This window comes from Gambusia affinis, linkage group LG04, assembly GCF_019740435.1.
Source record: "Gambusia affinis linkage group LG04, SWU_Gaff_1.0, whole genome shotgun sequence".
In the NCBI taxonomy this organism is placed as follows: Eukaryota; Metazoa; Chordata; class Actinopteri; order Cyprinodontiformes; family Poeciliidae; genus Gambusia; species Gambusia affinis.
The window spans coordinates 2979709-3002549 of record NC_057871.1 but is presented as its reverse complement, the minus strand read 5'-3'; the positions used below and the strand labels follow the sequence as shown (position 1 = coordinate 3002549).

The following is a 22841-nucleotide window of genomic DNA, read 5'->3' as shown; positions in this document are numbered from 1 at the left end:
AAACAATGCAACACTAAAAATAGGGATGTTAAAAGGTTAAATAACTCAAAACCCAAATTAATAAAAAACACACAAATAAAGCAGTAACAACTAAGTGCAAAGCATAAATTTCAAATGAAGAAGGGATTGTTAAACTCTATAACCAGTGTTCACATCCTTTCTGTTATTTGCACAGTTTTATTGTCACTTATTGTAACTAATCTCTTTTAAAGCACAAATACACTGGCAACGTTTTGTAAATTTTTTTAAATTATCCTACTAATTTGCACTTTTCTATGCATTGAAATATTATTTTTAATAACTAAGCAGTATTTTATGTTTAAATTTTGCCTTTTTGTACATTATGAGATTCTAAATTATGATTTTTATATTTATCTTTGTGTGAATCTACATGCTTCTATTACCTGTCACTTTGCTGCTAAACAGATGTTTATGTTTTATTCTTCGCGTCCTTTACAAGACTTTCTCTTAAATGGAAAGATTAAAACTGTAAATTTGAGCTTTTAAAGTGTTCAAAATTATTATTTTTTAAGATTTCTGATATTAAACAACAAAATTATTAAGCTAATGTACATTTCAGTTATTACAGCTAAAAACCTGAAACCAGACCCAAAAGCAGGGTGTAGTGATGGACTCGGGCCTGAACTTTCATAAAGACAGTTACAAAGTCAGTTTATAAGTCACTGAACAGTTTAGCTAGCACCACAATGTATTACAGATCTTCTGTTGTATCAGCCTCTCAGACCACTTAGGTCTGTTGGTTCTGGTTCTGCTCTGCATCCCCAGAACCAAAACCAAACACGGAGAACCACCATTCAGCCTCTATGCAATACAAATCTAGAACAAACTTACAGAAAACTGCAAAAGTTACAGTTGGTTTTGAACCTTGATAAAAGAGATGTTGACCAATCAACAAATCATTGACGGTTTTGGTGACGACTCTCATCAAAGTCTGATGTTTGTTCCTGGTTTTCTGAATCATTAGCTGCATGGACTTTTCTGTTTCTATGATGGAAGACACTTTGAACTGCCATGTTGATGAAATGTTCTACAAAATAAAGTTGATTAATTGATTGATTTTTGTTTCGCAGAAGCTTCAGTCTGTCACTGATGTGCCACCGGTCACCTCGGGATTCGAACGGCCACCTCCACTGTCCCGAGGCCGAGCTGCCCGCCTTCTCCGGCTCCCCATGCGAACACCTGACCCTGCTCATTGATGGCCATCGAATGCGCCCGGCCACACGACACCATCGTTATCTTCTGGGTGTCCAGAGCCCCAACCAGCTCTGTGGGGAGAACAAAGTCTCATCAGGCTACAAGCAACCTACAGTCACAGTCATATAAGAAGGGAATCACTTATATGATTCCATTCTGTAATTGTGGCTTAGTTTTTTTTAATTCAGTAATTTAAAAAAAATTTAAAAAGCAAAACATTCCTAAGTAGTTGTGACGGAGGAGGCTTAGTTATGAGTCCGTGTCAGCATGCGAGCACACGCATTCACACAAACATACACAATCGCTAACTTACTTTTTGTTGCAGCCTAAACTGACGCTGTTCATCGTGGAAGCACCTGCGGTGTTCCTGCTTCAGTTAACATATCCATCCTAACTTATTACTTTCAGCTTCAAACATTTTCCCAGGTCTATTATCGAGGAGGGTTGTTTCGGGAGGGAGTCACGTGATGACGCAGTGATGTCATCGGAACGTACTGAGTGTTTTCTATTAAATTGAGTTAAAATTTTATCTATCTTATGAGCTAATGTGATAACAATAAAAATGATTTTGAAAATTATTGAATATTTCTTTTTTAGGTAACTGTATAGGTCACAGCAATGCAGCTGTCAGCTCCTCTGCCTTCTCCCAGAGCTATCTAGAAACAATCACTCAGGGCCAGGAGACGGATCGTAGCGCTGTCAATCATGTCCATGTGCGTTAAGGCTAAAGCTAGCTAGCATAGCCACCAATGACAGCGGATAAATGGTTTTCCTGGAACAGTAAGTTTTTTCTCCACGATTACCACATTTAGCAGCGTGTTCACTATGATGATTGACAGCTCTAAGACCCGCCTTCTGACTGATTGGTTGCTTTTGAGTGGGAGCAGAGAATTTCTTCACACAGAGGATGTGGAGGAGATCAATCTTTTAACAGATTATCTGTTCATATTATGATTTCACAACATGGTGACAGTTTTAAAACTATTTCAAAAATAATTCTTTTTATAAAAGCTACATTCTGCAGCTTTGAAGAAACTCAAGAACTGTGAAATCAGCAGTCCTGTGAAAACTCTGCGGTGCAAACAAAGAATTACAAAAGTTAAAAAGACAAAAATTTAACACTATAAATTCCATGCAGTTAAAGTCTTTGGAAAATGTAGAAGTATTTTAATTTGAACTTGAAGAACAATAAATATACATGCTAAATCCTCCCAAACAAACCAAAATGTTAATCCTGTCCAACAGCCCTTCTGGGCTCCCTCATAAACCCAACCCATGTGAGGAATTTGGAAATCCTGCTGCTAGAAGATTGTTCTATAAAAACTATGATGGATGCATTTAAACTGTTCCAGAGCATTGCCATTCACTCAGAAGTAGAAGCAGGAAGCTCAGGAAATGAGAAGAAAAGCAGAACAGATAATTACAAGCAGTTACTCTGTGTTTCCTGTGTGGTTTTCAGCTGCAGACTTTAACAAAGAAGCTTAGCAGAAATGGATGAATCCTAAATATGCAATAGCTTCTGATGTTCAAAAAGAAATGATGTGTAATTTATAATAATAATAATAATAATGTACCACTATTACAAAACAGCCTACCACTCCAGTTTCTGCTTCAGATAGGAAAGCTTTCACTGATTCCAGCCTGGATTGCCTAGCAGGCTCTCCAACATGCCTGTGCAAATACTGCTTCAGGGTTCCTTCACAGTTTTCATGGAAATTTCCACTAACTAAAGTCTACTGTGAGTTTGGGTGTGGCTTTAAATACACCTACATTCCCAGCAGGTAAGTTATACATGAAAGAACTTTTCAGTTTGCACCACACATTTTCATCCATAACTAGGCCTAGTTGTCCACAAATTTTGCAGGACAAAAGATTTTCCCAGAAGTTATTGCGGTAAACGATAATGTTGTTGTTTTGAGACCATTTTCATGTAATATGATGATCATGGCATAGTAATGCAAGTACACCGTAACAAACTTTAACTCCTAACGAACATTTAAGACTGGAACGGGAAGATGTTTTAAATATTATGAACTCTCTGTAAACAAAATTGTCCTTCAAAAAAAGGACCACGTTTTCCCACATTCTTCAGACTCTATCTGCAGGATGATGCAGCTTAAAGCACTGAAGCTGCAGAACAAAAGCTTACCTGGGGACGTCCCATCTCTGTTGTGGCCCAGCTGTCCGCAGCTGTGGGAGCCACACGTGTAAACGCTGCCGTCGTGCAGCAGGAACAGCGTGTGCTGCCCTCCGCACGCGACCTCCTTCAGTCCCCGCCCGCTGAACACATGGCAGCTCCTGGGCTCAAACGCTGGGTTTCTCTCCGCGCCGATGCCCAGCTGCCCATCCCTGGCATTTCCCCAGCACAGCATGCTGAAGAAAGGAGAGGAAATGAGCAGCAGTCTGAAGAGGCGGAGAGAGCGAGGGCCAGATGGAGGGAGACGATTCGGTTGAAGCCTCAGATCAGCCCCGCTTTCTCCTCTTCATGTAAACGCCAACCCTGGGAAAACAGCAGGAAGTACTCATCATCTTCAGTGAAATATCGACGGCTCTTCAGTTAGAAAACAGGGTTATGATTGAGGAATGCTTGTTGATAGAATGGGCTGCACAGTGGAGCAGTTGGTAGAGCTATTGCCTTGCAGTAAGAAGGTCCTGGGTTCGATTCCCGGCCCGGGGTCTTTCTGCATGGAGTTTGCATGTTCTCCCTGTGCATGGTGGGTTCTCTCCGGGTACTCCGGCTTCCTCCCACAGTCCAAAAACATGACTGTCAGGTTAATTGGTCTCTCTAAATTCTCCCTAGGTGTGAGTGTGTGTGTGAATGCTTGTATGTCTCTGTATGTCTCTGTGTTGCCCTGCAGCAGACTGGAGACCTGTCCAGGGTGAACCCGCCTCTCGCCCAGAACGTAGCTGGAGAGGAACCAGCAACCCTCCCGACTCCATTAGGGACAAGGGTGAACAGAAAATGGATGGATGTTGATAGAATAAAGCAAGTAGAGAGACTGAACATCAGTTTTAAATGAATGAATCATGATTCCAACCCCATTTCTACATTGTCACTAGATGTTTAGTTAAAAGCTCTTAATGTCATAATGTTCAGTTGTTGTGACTGTTTATTGTTAATTAGCAAATATTGGGGATAGAAACATCACTGCAAAATACAAAATCTTACCAGGAGTTTTACTTCTAGTTTCTATTGCAAATATAGGAGCTTGTTTAAAGTCAATAATTCCCTAATAATTCAATAAGTCAATAATCCCCTAATGTTGATAGTAAATTATTTCACTTATAATATAGAAAAATATATTGTTGTTAATAAAAATATAGTAGAAATGATACTTTCTAAAGCCAATATTAAAGAATTACTGACTTCAAGCAAGCTTCTATATCTTGCTGAAAAGTTACCTGTAAGACAGTTTTGTCTTGTTTCAAGTGGATTAAGATACTTGCACTAGAAACTGGACCAAAAATACTTTGTAAGACATTGTGTTTTTACAGTGTACACAAAACTAGGAGTGCCATCAATTGTAATTTTCTGGCCGAATACAATGTTCACATTCTTGCAGAAGTAGGTAAGTATCGGCCAATCTCCCAGAATTAAGAAAATCTGGGCCAACTTGTCTGTGAAAAACAGAACAAATACTCCCAGATCCGGTTTTTACTGTTATAGATTGAACTACATCAATCTATAGATCTATAGACCACCCTTCTCTGTGGTCTTACTTATGTTAACAATTTTAACTCACAAGGCTGCTGCAGTTTGCAAAGCAGCCAATCCAGAAGCAGCATTTATTTTCCTTGGTGCTGATTGGCTGTACTCTCAACAGCGTCTATGAGGATGTGCTTCTCTATTTTCCTAAAATAGTTTCCACTGAGAATATATTTAGTGTTTAAGGCAGTTGTAGGAATAATTGTAGGCTTTTTGACAAATAAAAGCACTTAAATAATTTATTACATGTTATAAATTTTGGTTTTGACTTTTTGTGTACAGTAAAAATTTATTTTTACTCAAGTTTATCATACAATGAAAACTTGGTTCTGGGAGTTTCCTAAAGCAAACAAAGTGCAGCTTTCTGCTAATATCTACTATAATTTAAGATATGAAATGATGGATTCTGGTAGGTTTAAAGACACGAATGATTTGTTAACCAACCAAAACAAATGCTGAATTTTTATTCTTTTGATATAAAAAAAATTTCTGGAGACATTTTGGCGAACTTTTTGGTAACTAATCATTGAGATTATCAAAATATACCAAAAACAGAAGCTACATTCCCTGGCGCAACCGTCACGGATTCAGTTCCCTACCCATTAGCTTGCATGTGCTCCACTTCCCGAAAAGCTATTCAGTAAGGGCCAAAAATATCTTTTAAAGAATTATCAAAAAAATGAATGAGAGATCAATTTCTCAGTAATTTTTACCATGATTTTAATGCTTTGATTTTACATTTAACTGCATTAAAATCGACCCTTTAAAAAAACAACTGCCACTAGTTTCAGTTATATTCTTATAGAAACCGTCATCGCAACATCCTCGTCCTCAAAAAAAACAAGCCTCTCTAACATCAATCTGTGTCTTAGTTCATGTTTATTATATCAAAGGATTATCGCACAACTCCGCTCGGCTAGCTGCTAACTTTAGCTCTTTAACTGTGCATTATAACCTCTCCAACTCTCTGTCATAACAGAATTTACGCTAACAAATTACTTATAAACTACTATATTATACTATAATGAATATAATGAACTATAATGAACACATCTGCTTATGCCCACCGATATCGCTTTATTTTAGTAGTAAAATATCAAACAGAACCAGCTAAAAAAAACAGCTAACTGAGCTGCAAGCTACAGCGGCGCTGGAAACCAGCAGAAATCTTAATATCGCTTCTGTTTGAAACGTAACCTGGACGGTTGCTATGGGGAAAATAATGCTTTTTAAATCGAACAATCGGTTTTCTCACCTTGACAAATGCATGTTGAGGAAGGGGCGTTTGGCTTCTGGTGTGCAGCTCAGAAAACAAACGAGGAAGTGCTATTGCTGGTTACGTCACCAAACGCCTCAGAGGTAGCAATGATGTGATTGGTACGCTGAACCGGAAGTTCAAGTGTTATTAAAAACTTTAATCTTGTGGCCCATATATTAATTTTAATTCTGCTTTACTCAAATTCAAAGACAGTTTTATTTGTTTCATGGCGAGATTATATGTTGTTATATAATCCAAATATCTTGAGAAGTGATGGCTTCTTTTTTGGGACTTGGAATCATAGTTCAGGTATTATTTTATTTTATTTCATTTTTTAAATGCTAATTATCTGATCCCCGTTGTAAAAACAGGGTGAGTAATGTTTCCACAGTTACCCATCGAAGCAACCAAAATATATCACAAATATTTGTAATATTTTATTTTATTCAAAATGCTGCTTCATAAATTGTAATTAAAGTTCCAAACTAGGATGGGTACTACTTGCTAAATATTACATTTGTGTTGTGAATTTAAGAAAAAAAAGTTTATAACCCTTAAAGTATATTAGCCACTAACTACTGCACTCCATGTAGTATGAATATTGCACACAATGATAATGTCATGACTATATTCACAATATATTTTGCCGCACACCCCCACAGTAGAAGCAATTGGGGCTTAGCTACATCCCCACAATAGGTATTGGTAATATCAGTCCAACAGTGTGCAACAGATTTAGGACCCATTTCTTTTTACCCCAAATCTACTCTCGCTCAACATACTGTGGATATAAAATGCTACATTCTGCAGAAAGTTTTCAAAGCAAAGGGATGTCAATGTGAAGAGGCATCAGTCAGGAGGCGGGTACAAAGGACAAGCCATTAGATGTACAATGGAAAATAGTGACGATAATTACAAAGTATGGGACAACAGAGCAGGATTTCACTTCAAAGTAGAAGAAAACACCGAAAAGAAACTGGGCAAGAGGTCTGCAGCAACAAAAACACATAGCAATGTCTGGAAAGTACTGACTGCATATTACAAAAGTTTCCTATAAACATCATGCATAACCTATGAAGTACGGTATCATGACATAATACTAGTAAAGATGACTACAAATAAGTGTAGGAACGTAGACCAACCAGTAAACTAATAGCCAAGCTCTTTTTTCACTGCAACAGACCACTACATAACTGCAGACATCCCTGTCCTCCCTATATAAAGTGACTGTGTTATGACTGTAACCCAGGACTGCCTTACAGTACCAACAAATGTGCCACTTTAATTCAAAATAGACATTTCTTAAATTAATGCACTTAAATCACATCTTAAATATATCAAAACGTTTTCAGAATGAGATTATGCCACTGCAGTAGAAGATGACTAACTTCTACACATTTTAACTGAGAGGTTCCAAGAAATTTGAGGAACTTGACAAAAAGCCTCAAAACCACAGGGTAGTTTTGCATAGTAAAAGGAAAATGCAGAAACAGGTTTGGTTTGGTTTAACCTTAAATTTCTGCAGGGTAAAAGAAGAACTAAGGTAAACAGTAAGCTCTCAAATTACACGAAAGGTATTTAGGCAGTTCTGAATGGTAAATACAGGGAGCTGGTCCACATTGGGACTGCTAACAAACTCAAAATAGAGTGAGGTAAATAGAGATACATACACAGGACAGCCTTTTGCTGTCACATAAACTCAATTATTTATTCACTTAAGCTACAAAGCCCCATTTTTGTCTGTCTGCGACATACACCAGACGCAGCCTTTTGATTTGTAGATGCCCGTTGCAGTCATAACTTGATGGACCAATCGGAAGCGATGTTTTCGGGGCGTAAAACGAACTAAAAGCTGATTGGTGCGGTCACATCAGAGAGGCCTTGTTTGATAATACCGAGAAGAGGGCGGAGGAGGTTTTTAACTGTTTTCATTCAGTCGCTCTTTTGGAAGTAAATCCAGGGATTCGACTCTACGGTTATATTTTTAAATAAATCCAAGGTATGACTTTTTAATACACAACACGAGACTTTAAGTAGTGGCGGTATTGTGTTTTTTATAAACTGCGTATTTCAAGCTAAAGTTAGCCACTTAGCTGGTTCGCTAAGCTAGCTAACGCGCAAAACTGAAAATGACGACAGATCCTTTTTATTGACGCATCTCACTTTTATAGTTGATTTTATTTGCTGCTATATTAAGGGCATTATAATTTTATCAAAGACATGAAATAATACTATCACGTAGTAATCACGCAACGTTTATACTGCAAATAATAGCAGCAAGCAAGACAACGAAGTTGGCTACAACGAAGTCAGCTTCTGATTTGAAACTTAAAGAGGTATTTAAGGAATGTCGGCTCTGGTTGAAAAGCTAAAATATCTAAAATGTTAAAACTTGGACTCAACAATTCCACACTTGCGGAAGGTCCACTGGAAAACGTTTATGTTTCGTGGTGCTTTTGTTCTCTTCGCGATAGCTAAAACAAAGTAGAGATTTCATAAAATATATATTTTACATATTCATAAAATCTAATCTTTCGATAAAGGTTTTACGAATATAGATTTTATTAATCTTCAGTGGGGTTTGTCCAGTTTTGCGTTATTTGGCAATATTAAATGGTAAAGTACAGCTGAAAACATCGTATTTGACAGCAGTTTGTCATATCTGTATGTTATTGCATCATTTTGAGGCGTTCATTTCTGGATTATATGAGTTGAATTTCAATTTAGACTATTTAATTTACATGTGGTAATGTTTTCCCATTAATATTAAGAGTATTTCTTGTGTTAATTGTAATCAATATAACTAAACTCAGATATAAATGTAAAATATATCATGTTCACCATTCACATTTATATATTACACGCTAATCTAATGCTACAAATAAGTGGAGGTGCAACTTGCCCTGCCTCAATGTATAGGAAGATGAGAAAGCATCTGATAAAAATTAAGACTCGTAGACTGGTGCTCATTTAAAGTGGTTGGGGTTTTGTGGCTGCAGAAATGGTTTGCTTTGAGTCAATTAATTATTTACCTTTTCTTTGCTCACAGGCATGTATTTGTGTTTCCTTTAACCTTGTTTTCATTCCCATATTTTACTCTGTTTTTGCTCCAGATAGTAAAAACAAGATAGTTGAGTTTCCATCTTTAGCAGAAGTAGTTTCTTGGAAAAGGTCTTTTTTTTCTGTAGAGATGTACCAATTCACATTTTTTTAGTTCTGATACTGATAAAGATATGAGTTATAGTATCATCCAGCCCCGATCTGATGCAGAAAAACTGAGCTAATTACACTTGAAATGTGTCCTTTTTTTTTAAACACTGACATAAATGTACTGAAATACAAGTTTATTTGATAACTCTGCACCAGTAAAGCACACTTCCATCCACCAGTACCTTCACAATTTTAGATAAACATGTAAAAACAACTTTAACTTGTTCAGTCAGTGCAATTTAGAGTATAACAGCCAATGTAAAACAACTAATAAAGAAACTGAAACTGACAATAAATAAAAATGTTGGTTGACTACTTCAGGCTGCCCAGTGGCGCAGTTGATAGCACTGTTGTCTGCAACTTTTAGATGTGCCTCTGCTGCACCACACCTGAATAGAATAATTAGGTCATTAGCAAGGCTCTGGACAACTGATCTACACAAGGAGGAGGTAATTAAACCATTTCATTCCTTTGTTTTGTACCTGTGGCACATCTAAAAACTGCAGGACAGCAGCCCTTGAGGATTGGAGTTTGACACCAGTGCCTTGCAGCAAGAGGTCCTGGGTTCGAATCCTGGTCTGGGGTCTTTCTGCATGGAGTTTGCATGTTCTTCCTGTGCATGCGTGGGTTCTCTCCGGGTTCTCCCGCTTTCTCCTACAGTCCAAAAACATGACTGTCAGGTTAATTGGTCTCTCTAAATTTTCCCTTGGTGTGAGTGTGTGTGCATGATTGTGTTTCTTGTCTGTCTCTGTGTTGCCTTACGACAGACTGGCGACCTGTCCAGGGTGATCCTGCCTCTCACCCAAAACATTCACTGAAGATAGACCAGCACCTCTTGACCCCACTAGGGAAAAGGATGTACAGAAAAATGGACGGATGGTAGACTACTTTGGTCAAACATGTAGCAAACCTTTCAAATGGTTGAGAAAGCACAGGAATCCTAAATAAGGGAAAGTAAATAAAGCATAGCATCTCTCGTAGAATTAGACTGAATAGATCTGTCCTTAGGGATTTGGAACATTGTCACGATACCTGTTCTAGAATTTTATCTTCAATTTTCCGATACTGATATAGATATTAGTATCGGATTGTTGCAACTGTACTATTATTATTTATTTTATTTTTTGTAAAGATCTGCCCATTTGGGGCGTGCTGTGGTGGCGCAGGGGGTTGGCACGCCCCACGTTTGGAGGTCTTAGTCCTCTACACGGACGTTGCCGGTTTGACTCCCGGTCCCGACGACCCTTGCCGCATGTCTTCCCCTCTCTGCTCGCCCTCTTTCCTGTCTGCCTACTGTCGCAAAAAATACGAGCCACTAGCACCGCAAAAAATACGAGCCACTAGCGCCGCAAAAACTCTTCGGAGAAAAAAAAAAGGATCTGCCCTGTTACGCCTTGATAGATTTTATATATTTGTATTTTTCTAAATTCTTACCAAATTATGCACATGCTACATCTTTCAATAACATTGCAAGATGAAACAATTTTTTTTCAATTGTGCAAAATGTTATACCGATGATATGAACATTTCAGTTAATTTACAGCCCTAATAAGATTTTTATGTCCTTTTTATTCCTGTTTCTCTTCAGTTTTTGAACGTTGTGAACACCTCCACCCCTGTTCCTCCCTCTGTGAGTGTCTTCAGGGTGATGTCAGCTTCCTGCCTTGTGCGCCTGTTCAGGTGCAGCGGTTCTAACTTCGGTCGCAGCGGTTCTAACTTCGGTCGCAGTGGTTTGCTACAGAAGGCTTTCGATTCTCTGCCCTTTCAGCTCGATAGCCACAAAACAGAGTTCCCATTGTTCTGCAGACAAATTTATGGACCTTCTGAGAGGCGATACAGCAACACGCGCTTCGATCCAGACGGCAGCGGCCGCCTTACGACCTGGGACTCCTTTGGGATTTGGGATGATCGCATCGACGAGCCCATCATGCTCCCCCCTAGCATTCGTTATGGCAAACCCATTCCCAAAGTTAGCCTATCTAAGGTAGGGTGTGCATCCCTGATTGGCCAACGCAAGGAGAATGAGGACCGGTTCCAGGTCTCCCAGATGAACGAAAACACCCTGTACTTCGCTGTGTTTGACGGCCACGGCGGCTCAGAAGCAGCCGACTTCTGCGAAAAATACATGAAGAAATTCATCCAGTAAGGGAGTCGTACATATAGACACGTTGCATGTTATAGTCTACATCTGGAAATCTTTGCACATGCGCACAACGCTGGAGGGCAAAAAGATGATTCTCTTACCGGCCATCCATAGCTGTGGTGCCTCGGTAGAACAATCCCATTAACTAAATGAAACCTGGAGATGCACGCATTATTCATTTAGTACAATGCGCCGCAGCAAAGGGAAAATAGCGAAAACATTGAAGAACATCTCAAAGCCACTCGTATTCTTCTTTTTTCTCATTCTCTTTGTCAGCTGCACTACACACAGGCTCGTTGCCATAGCAACTGACAACAACGCTACTACATGCATCAGGATTCAACACCAAAAAACATGCAAGGAACAGAACATTCAGTCCATTACAGTATTATGTTTTTTTAGCTTAATGTTTATTTTGAGATTATTAATAAGTGATCGCTGTGGTAGATTAGCCAACGCTGCTCTCTTAGCTAATCTAAGACGGCGGTGATTGATTAACTGATTTAAACACCTACTCTACTGATGATCTCTTAGTTGGTGTGTGTGTGTTTATTTTTTAACTGAACTGAAACACACCAAATTCCACAGCACCTCTACATGTTGCAGTTGTCATAGTCATGCTAGCATAGCTGTCCTACTTCCATCTTCTTTGCTCTTTTTTTTCTATCAAACCTTTTTTGTGACCTTGTTATCTAGTTGTTGTAATGTTGACAATCGGCAGCAAAGCACTGCGTCCCTTTTTTGTTTTACATGTCAGGGGTACATTTAAGATTTAGCGCATTATATTCATAACTTAACATCTGAAACCAACTGTAGTCATCATCAGCAAGCAGTTTTTTGCCCTCCAGCGGTGGGATCTCGCGCTGCAACGTGTCTATAGTTTTACACACAAATTTCATTGGAAATAATTGAGGAATTAAAATTTTTGGTGATAATGTTGCTAATCCTTTTTCAGGGACATTCTGGCAGAAGACGACAATCTGGAATCGGCTTTAACAAAAGCTTTCCTAGAAGTAGACAAAGCTTTGGCAAAGCACTTGCACTTCTATCCAAATGGTAGGTACTGTTATTTGAATATTCCTTTAAGTATCTTTTGCACACTGTATTGATTTTTAAACATAGATTGTGCTTTTTTCCTCCTCCTGTATTCAAACCAAATGTACCTGTCCTACTACGTGATGAGGTTTTAGATTTTAATTAGAGGTCTGTCTTTCCTAATTTTTATTAAATAACAAACAAGCTATAAAAAGAAGAAACAGGTGAAATTCAGTAAATATCAAATAATTCAAATATGTATATAGGCAGCAACTTAAAGGAAAACCTAGGCAGTTAAATTGATGGACATTAAGAATGCTGATCTAATTAGCTTAATTAGTAACTGCATGTTAATCTATTGCTGCAGTCACTAGATAATAACATTTTAAAGATTTTAAAAAGTGAGAATTTTAAAATAGTTTTCACTCTCCATCATACAAACAACTGGAAAAGCTTTGTGCAAATTTTGTTTAAAATAAATGTTTATTTTCTCTTAATGTATTTGTTTTTCAGGATTAGTTGGTATTCATCCGATCCTCAGCAAGTCTTGAATAAATGCAAAGAAAGTTAAACAGCAGAAGATAAAATATTACATTTTTGTTCCTGACAAGATCATAGTGTTGGAAATGGCAGTTGCTGCAGATGAAATCAGTTTAATTAAATGATTATTAGTGCTTGTGAGTCTGTCTGTGAAAGCATATTATGGATGTTTTTCTTGCCAATTTTTAAAGTAATTAATTTTCCATTATTCTACAGGATGAAAGAGGGGAAAAATATTTAAGATGTTGCAGCAAATTTGCCTTCAGGTTGAAGAAGTAATTAGAAAAAGATTTTAGGAATGCAGATAATTATTTTTGTAAATGATTATTCTGGCGATCATACATATTCATTGTGGCTAAAATGCATTAATTGAAAACTGAAACTTGCCACTTGATTTCTGGGTAGAATATATTTACAGACAATGAAGGTTTTTTTTTTTTTTTCTAATCTTAAACGCGAAATGTAAAATACTTTTGTACAGTTTTGGTTTAAATACTGCTTTGAGTATGTTTTTCTTTCATTGAATTGTCTTTTTTGAGTCTATACTCCAGTTAACAGTTGAATCAATTACTAAATTAGTTGACGATTATTTCAGTTAGCAGTTCATCACGATTAAACAAATGAACAGATTTAAAAATATGGGCTGCACCAAAAAGCCTCCAATATGGTTGGATAGCTACAGTTTCCAAACCTGCAGCTAAGCCAATCAACTGGTCTATAGATCAAAATATTGTGTGATCAGATGAAGCTCAGCCCAAAATCATGAACAAAATGACTAACTGATAACTTTTAAAAAGTATTTTATCATTAAAGCTGCCATATGAAACTGTCATCATGTTAGTAACAATATCTTATGAAACAGATAATGTGTGAAAAAAATCAAGCTGCTCCGTCTTCCCACAGTGCTACCTAGACACAAGCAGAGCTAGGAGGCGAATCATAGCGCTGTCAATCATTCTTGTGTACATGTCGCTCTTCCCCCGTTGCCTCTCTGATTGCAGAATCTGTAGTGAATGAGAAGGCTAGTTAACATTCACTAACTAGCATGTTCAGTGCCATTTGTCTACTGATGATGGCAGACAAAGGGTTTTTCTGCCATTGGCACATTAAGCAGCACGAACACAGGTGTGATTGACAGTGCTAAGACCCGCCTCCTGGCACTGATTGGTTGTTTTTGGTGCTTTTCTTCAGACAGCAATAGCAGCTTATGGAAGAGTTTTTTTTCCCCAAATATTATCTGTCTCTCATTATACTGACATGACTTGGTGACTGTTTAAAAAAAATTAAAAATTACGTCCAGCAGCTTTGAGACATATTTAAACTTTTCACTCTTTCTGGATGCTGGTTTACTTTTATTTCTATCCTGGAAAAGAAAAACCAAGCAATTGTTTTTAAGTTTTACTTTATTTTGTTTTGTCTTCTGTGCTTTATTACTTGTAGGACTTTATTAATTCTTTTTAATGTACAAAGCATCAAAACTCATCAAATGTAAAATTAAATTAAAAAATAAATTTTCAATGTAAATTTTATGAGATATTGATTTTTTTTTTTCCAATCTGTCGAATAATCCAGTGCAACAAACAAACTTTCTCTTAAAACACCAAATTACAGATTTGCTGCATGAAGTTAGTTTTTCTCAGTTACTATTCAGTTTGAGAGAGAGATTATATCTTACAGTGAAAGCTAGTAAACGTGTTATGTGGCCTGATTTGGGCCACGCTGTGTGAAATGTCCCAATATGCCTGTGTGTGTGTGTGCATGTTATCTACGGCAGCTGCTGACCCAGCTCAGAGCTGGAGGCCCTTGGTACCAGTGTGGATGACGAGAGGATAGATATTGAAGGAGAGTCCAGCGGGTCCTAAATCCTGGACTACTGGAAGGTTCCCTATCTTTCTCTAAATCCTCTTTCTTACTCTTCTCTTACCAAGTGTATGCTTCCTGTGAGACAATGCATCTGTTTGACCAGCTGTACGACATGTTCGGTAGCTCATTAGTGAAAGATCTTCAATAAATGCAGCATGTTTAGCGCACTGTGCACTCCACATTTAAAGACACTGCTGGTAAAAACAAACTGGTAGGGTAGCAGTTTTACCACATTTTCATTTCAAAATCAGAATTTTTCAATAAATTGATGATGTCATGCTATACCAACATGGATATTTGAATTAAGTGCTTGTGGTTGCAATTCTCAGTTCTGTAACATTTTTACGTGGATCGATGATCCGTAGCAAAAAAAAACCCTCCTAATTCAGCTTTTTTTGTGCAAAAGAAACAAAACAAACAAACCGACAGCCAGATTTCAAAAGCTTCCACCTAATTGGACAGAAAGAAAACAGCTTTGGGGAGGTTGTTAAAATGTGGACAACTTTTCAAAACATTTGGTGGATTTTTATTAAATTTTAATTAACATAGCTGTCGTGTGGCAGAAAAAAAACCCTCAAAACTTGTACATTTTCATAAAATGTGTCCCTTTACTCGTTAGGTAATTTTAAAATGTCTAGAATCTGTTGAACGTGACATCATCAATGATCAACAGTCATCAGATTAAAAATTCAATGTATATATACTTGTTATAGAAAGAATTCACCTTTTTGAATGTTTTCCCCTTTTCACTTTTACAAATCAGTTGTGATAAAAAAAAAATGTGACTTTTGTGGACAAAAAACCTTTTGTTGATCGTGACTGATTTGCACAAGGAATAAAGGAGTAAAACATCCAAGAGGGGATAACTCTGTAATGAGTTTTAGAAATCCCAATTAAAGTTTGAATCCCCATATATTTTCCATCACCTTATTGTTGTGGTCGAGAAATTTGTGAAAAACATTTAAAATAAATTGGCATTACAGAAAAACCTAAGGGAAATACATTTGAATGAAACGTAAAGTGTGACGATTTTAAGTTGTTTCAGTAAAAGATAAATTTTTACCAGGGGTACCGGTAACTGTGGAGGGCGCTGAGAGATATTATTATTTAGCAGATTTAAATAGTTTTCCCTTAAGGAATTAGACATCACTGCTGTTTATTTGCACTTTTTTTGTTTTTCAGATTAAATGCCTATAAAAGGAGTTGATGTGTACCCTTTTATACTTACTAATAATTTAATTTCTGCAGAAAATAGACATTTTAGGTTAGCTTGTTTGTTATTACGTATACAAGCCTGGACTCTTATTAAATTGTTGTGTGCCATTTGTTTTTAAGGTTTATTTTTGCTATGACTCTTACTCTGGATCTCAACGCTGTGCTGCAGCAGTTCTACCTGCATGTGTGATTTACATCCTGTGTTTACTGTGTAAACTGTAGTTTTTTTCTGAGTCTAAAAACCTCAGATGATGTCTGCTCTGTGGATGTACCAACATGGATATTCTGAATTAAGTGCTTGTGGTTGCAATTCTCAGTTCTGTAACATTTTTTACGTGGAATCGATGATCCGTAGCAAAAAAAACCCCCTCCTAATTCAGCGCTCTTAAGCTGACTGTTGACCACACACCTGAAAGAAGGGACGAGAAGGAGAGGTAAGCCTCGCTGGACGATAAATTATCCCAGACGTCATTGTGATACACGATAATATTTGTTGTTTTGAGACTATTTTCAAGTAATATAATGGAAATAATGCAAGAACACGTTCTCATTATGACTGGAACTGGAAAACATTTTGGATATCCAAAATAAATAAAGCAACAAATCAATAAGTTCATTCAGTCAATTTAACAAATTTCATCATTAATATGCAAACACATTCTGTTATAAATCTTCCTCTACGTGAGTGGAAAAGGAGCAGGAAGAAGAAAATGTATGTAGAAACGTTCCTCTTTTTCAATAATTACAAATATTTTTCAGGGCCACATACTTTAAATGCAAATATTATAATATTCTCCTCATTATTAACTCAAAAGTGTTTCAGACTTGATTTTTCTTTTTCTTATAAAGTATTTTTAAAGTAGAGCATTTTCATCCGAACTATTCCATAATTTTACTCCACAATGCACCAAAATGGACATTTGCTTTAAAATATTACACACAGTTTAGCTTTTGAAATCCAGTTATTTCTCTAATTTGAGCTTAAGGCGAAAGGTTTTTTGTAAATTAATTGGCAATAATGTATTTCTTGCTTTAAACATAATTAATAATTTTTTAAAATTAAACAAATCACTTAATTTTAAGATGTGACTGAATAAAAAAATATTTGTATGTTCTCTGGCATTCACCTTATATAAAACTTACTATATAAGGTGAATGCTTTTATATATGTTGTTCCAAACTTCTATACAATAAGTCATATATGGAGCAAAATTAATTATGAAGTGTCTGTAAATAAAATTATCATAAAAAAAAAAATGGCTAACTGACACCAAAGCAGCAGACTGGAAACCTTTTGTCATCCAGTTTTTGGCAGAAAGAGGCTTTCATTTTGAGTGAATTACGGATTTTTTTTTCTACAACCTCAATGGTCTGAGAGACAAATGTGTTTAACAACTGTGCCAACTTTGCGATTTTTAATGCTATATTTAGTAGAGACCTTTGTTGTTTACGTCAGGATAAAGAAAAGCGGGGGTTACATCACCTGGAACAGTCTGGGGCAGCCGAACGTCAACGGCCGGCTGGCGATGACACGCAGCATCGGAGACTTTGACCTGAAGAAGATGGGAGTCATTGCTGAGCCAGAAACCAAAAAAGTCACAGTAAGTTTAAAACCAGAGTTTGTTGAAACCAGAACACAAGTTTATTTGACCCGTTTCCTTTCACATGTAGACGTGCTGCAGCGTGACGTTGCCCAGTTCCTCCTGGAGGGCAGAAAACTGCGCACGGACATTGACTACCAATGATTTTGGCTAACAAGTTATCAGCATGACATGCTAAATATTAAATGTACATGTGACATATTAACAAAAAAAGGGAAGCAGAGTTTTACAACCAAGCATCAACACTACGATAATTGCATGACAAGGTCAGGAAAAAGTTTTAATTAAAAAAAAAGCAGGCGAGAGGTGAGTAGGTTAGTTATGCTAGCTTGACTACAGAAATTTGACACACAGACGTGCTGTGGAATGCGATGCGTTTCTGTTCAGTGAAAGAAACGCATATGTAAGTTGACCCACACACAAACTTTCTGACATTTCTGACATTGTCAGTAGGGCAGGTGTTTAAATTAGCTGATCAATCACTGCTGTGTTCAGACGATCACTTATCAATAATCACAAAATAAACTTCAGGCCTGAAAACATAAAACTGTTACCGACTGGATGTTCTGTTCTTTGTGTGGGAAATGTTTTGGTGTCGAATCCTGACACATTAGTAGAGCTATTGTTAGTCAGTTGCTACGGCAACAGGTCTGTGTGTAGCGCAGCCGACACAAACGGCGAGAAAAAAGAAGAATTCGAGTGGTTTTGATCTTTTTAACGTCTTTTCTGTGTTATTGTTCCCTTTGCTCTGATGCACTGAATTAACCATACATACAGATTTATTTTATCTTGATGGTTTGTGACAGAATCGCCGTTTTGCCCTCCAGTGTTGACAATAATATGCAACGTATCTATCGATAACGACAAGTTGACATTAAGTCTTATTAAAGTGTTTCCTGGCCAAACTGCTGATGTGTGTTTCTGTTTTCTGCAGCTGCATCATGTCCATGACTCCTTTCTGGCTCTGACCACAGACGGCATCAACTTCATCATGAACAGCCAGGAGATCTGCAACGTCATCAACCAGTGTCACGACCCCAAAGAGGCAGCGCAGAGAATATCTGACCAGGTGAGAAATACTTCAGACTTGGAAACAAATCCTCCTGAATGATTTAGCATTTTATCTGCAAGCTGTTTTATTAGGATTTTATGTAATCGACAAATATAGATGAATAAAATGTAGAAGTGAGGGAATTGGGAAGTGTGTAAATTCAACTCGGAGCACAGTTGAAGGAAAAAGGTTTTTAATTGGGGCTCGATTACATCTTTGATCAAACTCTAGTTTATTTGGTTGAGAGTCCGGTTTGTTTTCAGAGTTTTGAATTCGCAATCAGACCAAAAACGCAAACTCCGGTCCGCTTACAAACCCATTTCTTGGTCGAGTTGAAATAAACTCTGCGGTGATTCAAATCCAAACATTTCACATCAAGTGGATCCAAAAGCAGGAAGATCTGCAGGGCAGGGAAATGTGTGTAAATAAAAACCAAAAAAACATGCTAGGCTAATGTGAGAGGGAGAAATAACTTCTGGTCTTTTGCTAAAGATAAAGAGAAATAATTTATCCTCTGAGACTCAAATACTTTATTGAACCCAAAGGGTAATTAAATGTTGTTGTAACTCATATTAATTCAAATTCTTGTAGACTGTTGATGGTGATGGCTGTTGGGAGGAAGGATCTGCTATAGCAGACTGTATTACAGTGAATTTGAAGAAGCCTCTGACTAAAGACAGTCTCACAAACAGGATTGTCCATAATTTACTTGATTTTATTTCTTTGCATTGTTAACTATCACATTTGGAAATGACTAAAAACTTAAGAAATAAAAAGCTAAAACTAAAATGGCTCCCAAAAACAACAATACTCCCAAGCTGGAATTTCTTTCTAATATTTCAAATTTGCTCAATGGAGAAAAAGAAGTACTGAATTACGACTTGATGGAGGTCTGTTATACTTTCTTTATTTTATGTATTTTATTTATCTGCATCATCAACACTTGAACATATCTAAATGGATTTATAGTCACGCAGTTTTTCAGTATTTTTTTTTTCCAGTTTGTTGCTAAATTTACTGTTGCGTCATTGTGCACTGTCAATTAAATAAGTTTGAGTCATTTATCTAATGAAAATGTTAAAGAAGACCTTTGATGTATAACTTACAAAACCAGCGTTAACAATTTCTGTCTAATTTATTCTCTGTCCTCGTCTGTGTCAGGCTCTTCACTACGGTACGGAGGACAACAGCACAATCATCGTGGTGCCTTTCGGCGCCTGGGGGAAACACAAGAGTTCAGACGTCAGTTTCTCCTTCAGCAGGAGCTTCGTGTCCAGCAGCCGCTGGGCGTAGCCTGACGCCGCCCGCATCGGCGAGCTGCTTCCTGCAGACTTCACTAACATGTGCAATACAGGCTGTGCTCCCTGGATGAATACAGAGTTCAGTTTGTCCTGATGTTGTTTAGAGCAGCTTGATGTGCAGCTCCCATGGAAACCGGGGCTGCGAGTTCATGATGTGCACTAGATATGAAGTAATCCCTTGTTATATAAGGTTTTGTACACAAATAATCCAGCTACGTTGTGGTGCTAAAAACAAAGAAATATTTGAACGACAGGAAGAAAGTCATCAGCCAATTTGTTGTTACGATGGACCATAAACCATGGGAAAGTCCAGCACTTAAACTTTAATGCTTGATAATCAGTGGAATAAATTCTAAGTAACTTATAAACAAGTGTCTCGTTTTAAACAAGGAGACTCGTTAACTTCATACACAAAACTGTCTCTACAACACAGACCTTAAACCTTCAATTAACCACCTAATGGAGCTTTTAAAAATATTTTTTCTGTTTAAATTAAATCCAAATTTCTAATTTAAAATGACTTGGAGCTAATTACCACCAGCAGCCTGCTCCACTGCTCTGCAAAACACAAAACCTTGCCAACTTGCTTTAACTAGTTTCTAGAGCAAATATCTTCATACGCTTAAAATAAGATAAAACTAACTTACAAGTAACTTTTCAGCAAAAAATAGGAGCCTTTTTAAGTCAATAATTTCTTAATATTGATGAAAAAGTAACAGTTCCACTTGCAGAATATTTTACCAAGTACGATACATTTTTCCCATGTTTGAGTGAAATAATCTGCCAGAGGAATTAGCACTTCATCAATATTACAGAACTACTGACTTAAAACAAGTTCCTATATTGCTGAAAAGTTACTTGTAAATTAGTTTTATTTCTTCTAAGTGTACTTAGATATTTGCAATAGAAATTAAACATAAAATACTTTGTAAGATTTTTTGTTTTTGCAGTGTCGATATTTTTTGTCATATGAAAACCAAGATTTCTACAATAAATTAGGAAGCATTAATTAAAACAACCCAGAAAAAAAATACAATCAATGAGGTCTGTTTTTTCTTTCTAAGGAGTATTATAAGCATATTTTCTTTTTAATTTTAGCATTAAAAAATGATTTAAATATGCTGGAGATTTGTTGGCCTAAAATAAAATTTTAAAATCCGACCAAAAACGTATAATTCCCATTTTCCATGCATGTTGTTTAATGATGCATCTAAGGACTTAAAAATTGTGTGAATTTCTGGTTTTACTTCATTCATCAAAGAGTAAAATGATCAGTTTTCATTCCATATTCTTCTAGTCTTCATTTTGAGCTGATCAAAGGGAAATCATCTGATTTTGATGACCATCTGATCGGTTGTTGGCTCCAGTTTAACCAGTTTGAGTTAAAAAAAGTTCAAGTTTCTTTAAATTTCCTCCAGTCCAACTTGAAGACTGCGCTGAGAAGGCTTTGTAGTTTAAATATTTGCAGAACATTAAGATTTTGCTTGTTTTGCTGTTAAAATCTGTAAGTTTAGATTCGTTTTTAAGGGTCCAAGCTTCTAATTTTAAGGATTTTATCACCTGACCTGTCCATACCTGCAAAAATGTACATTTTAATGACATTTGTGTCACCAAAGCGCCACTGAAAACATCACTTTTCACAACTCTGGAGATTATAGTTGGAGAAAATTAAAAGTTGCTGCACATTTCCACAAAGATGTTTAGGGTACAGGAATGTATAGTTTCTGTGTTTTGTAAATAGTTATATTTATGTACCTATGTAAGACTGATCATATATATTAAATAAATGTTATATTTATCTTGGATCCCACATATCTGAATATTTCACATGCGCAGGTTGGATCTCGGAACAAAATGGCTGTTCAGCTGCATAATGAAACCCGCCTCACTAATTAGTCAGTAGAAGAAGACTTGAACTAAAACAGTTGGATCATTTGGTGGTCGGTTTTCTTCGTGTTGTTTGTGCGCAGGATGTCTGTAAATACTACCTTTACCTAATGAGGCTGTGATTTGTTGTTAAATATGTGATTTATTGTATTTCCAGTAACCTCCACCCACAGCCTTGAGCTGTCTCCTGCAGTATGTTCAGTGTTTTACTGTCGGCTGTATTTACTGTATTAAACCCTGAGTAGATTCCTCATCATAACTGGGAACAAAATGTGACGCATCGACGACACGGTTACTGTGATTGTTTTGTTTTATCATTTTTATTACCATTATTTTTGCTCCAAACTGCTTGTCAATCACAAAATAAAATAAATTTAAAAAAATTATTATTCTCTGTTCTGTTCTGGTTGAGTGAGAGACGTTCCATGAACTGTTGCCTAGCAACACAAGCAGAGTTCCGCCCATTACCTAGCAACAAAAGTGGCGCTCCAGCACATTTGGTTAGCTAGTTTTACAGAGCAGGAGACAAAATCTACTGGTTTCTTGTTGAATTGGGCACCCATATGTTCACTTATTTATTTTATCTAGAGTTTTTACGCTAAGCGTTTCAGGCGACCTTGTAAGCACAGTAAGCTTTTGTAAACTTTGTTTTCTAGTATATTGTCTCCTTCTCACCCTTAATTAATGCATAATTAACAGTTATGAATGATTTATAAAGTGTTTATAGATGAATGGGTAACCTTTTATAAACTATTAGCCTTTTTGAAATGTGGTACTGACAAAACTAACTTACAAGAAAATTTTCAGCAAGAATTG

General features: G+C 36.9%; 2 protein-coding genes across 4 annotated transcripts in view; one reads left to right on the top strand and one right to left on the bottom strand.

Annotated features, from left to right (window-relative positions):
- The window catches only part of herc3 (HECT and RLD domain containing E3 ubiquitin protein ligase 3), a 28766-nt gene extending 22499 nt beyond the window's left edge, over positions 1-6267 (bottom strand). For 2 of the 3 annotated variants that reach the window (XM_044113398.1, XM_044113399.1), the window contains exons 1-3: positions 6177-6267; positions 3365-3715; positions 1127-1286 (exon numbers count right to left, since the gene is read on the bottom strand). In XM_044113398.1, coding sequence (XP_043969333.1) covers positions 1127-1286; positions 3365-3587 — 383 coding nt within the window. In that variant the 5' untranslated portion in view covers positions 3588-3715; positions 6177-6267. Of the gene's footprint in view, positions 1-885; positions 1021-1126; positions 1287-3364; positions 3716-6176 lie in introns of those variants that run through there. The other variant, XM_044113400.1, reaches the window with a different exon arrangement.
- Positions 6268-8047: 1780 nt separating this feature from the next.
- On the top strand, positions 8048-21936 carry ppm1kb (protein phosphatase, Mg2+/Mn2+ dependent 1Kb). The gene is made up of 8 exons (XM_044113581.1): positions 8048-8178; positions 10978-11531; positions 12488-12588; positions 14882-14921; positions 16566-16619; positions 17642-17786; positions 18721-18855; positions 19999-21936. The coding sequence occupies exons 2-8, from the start codon at positions 11038-11040 to the stop codon at positions 20128-20130; spliced, it is 1101 nt and encodes a 366-aa protein (XP_043969516.1). The 5' UTR covers positions 8048-8178; positions 10978-11037; the 3' UTR covers positions 20131-21936.
- Positions 21937-22841: the final 905 nt, after the last annotated feature.

Coding starts and splice junctions, on each gene's coding strand:
- ppm1kb (XM_044113581.1), top strand. CDS start 11,038: ATGTCAGCTTCCTGCCTTGTGCGCCTGTTCAGGTGCAGCGGTTCTAAC. Junction 16,620..17,641: donor AGAAGGGACGAGAAGGAGAG/GTAAGCCTCGCT, acceptor TGTTTACGTCAG/GATAAAGAAAAGCGGGGGTT. Junction 18,856..19,998: donor CGCAGAGAATATCTGACCAG/GTGAGAAATACT, acceptor CGTCTGTGTCAG/GCTCTTCACTACGGTACGGA.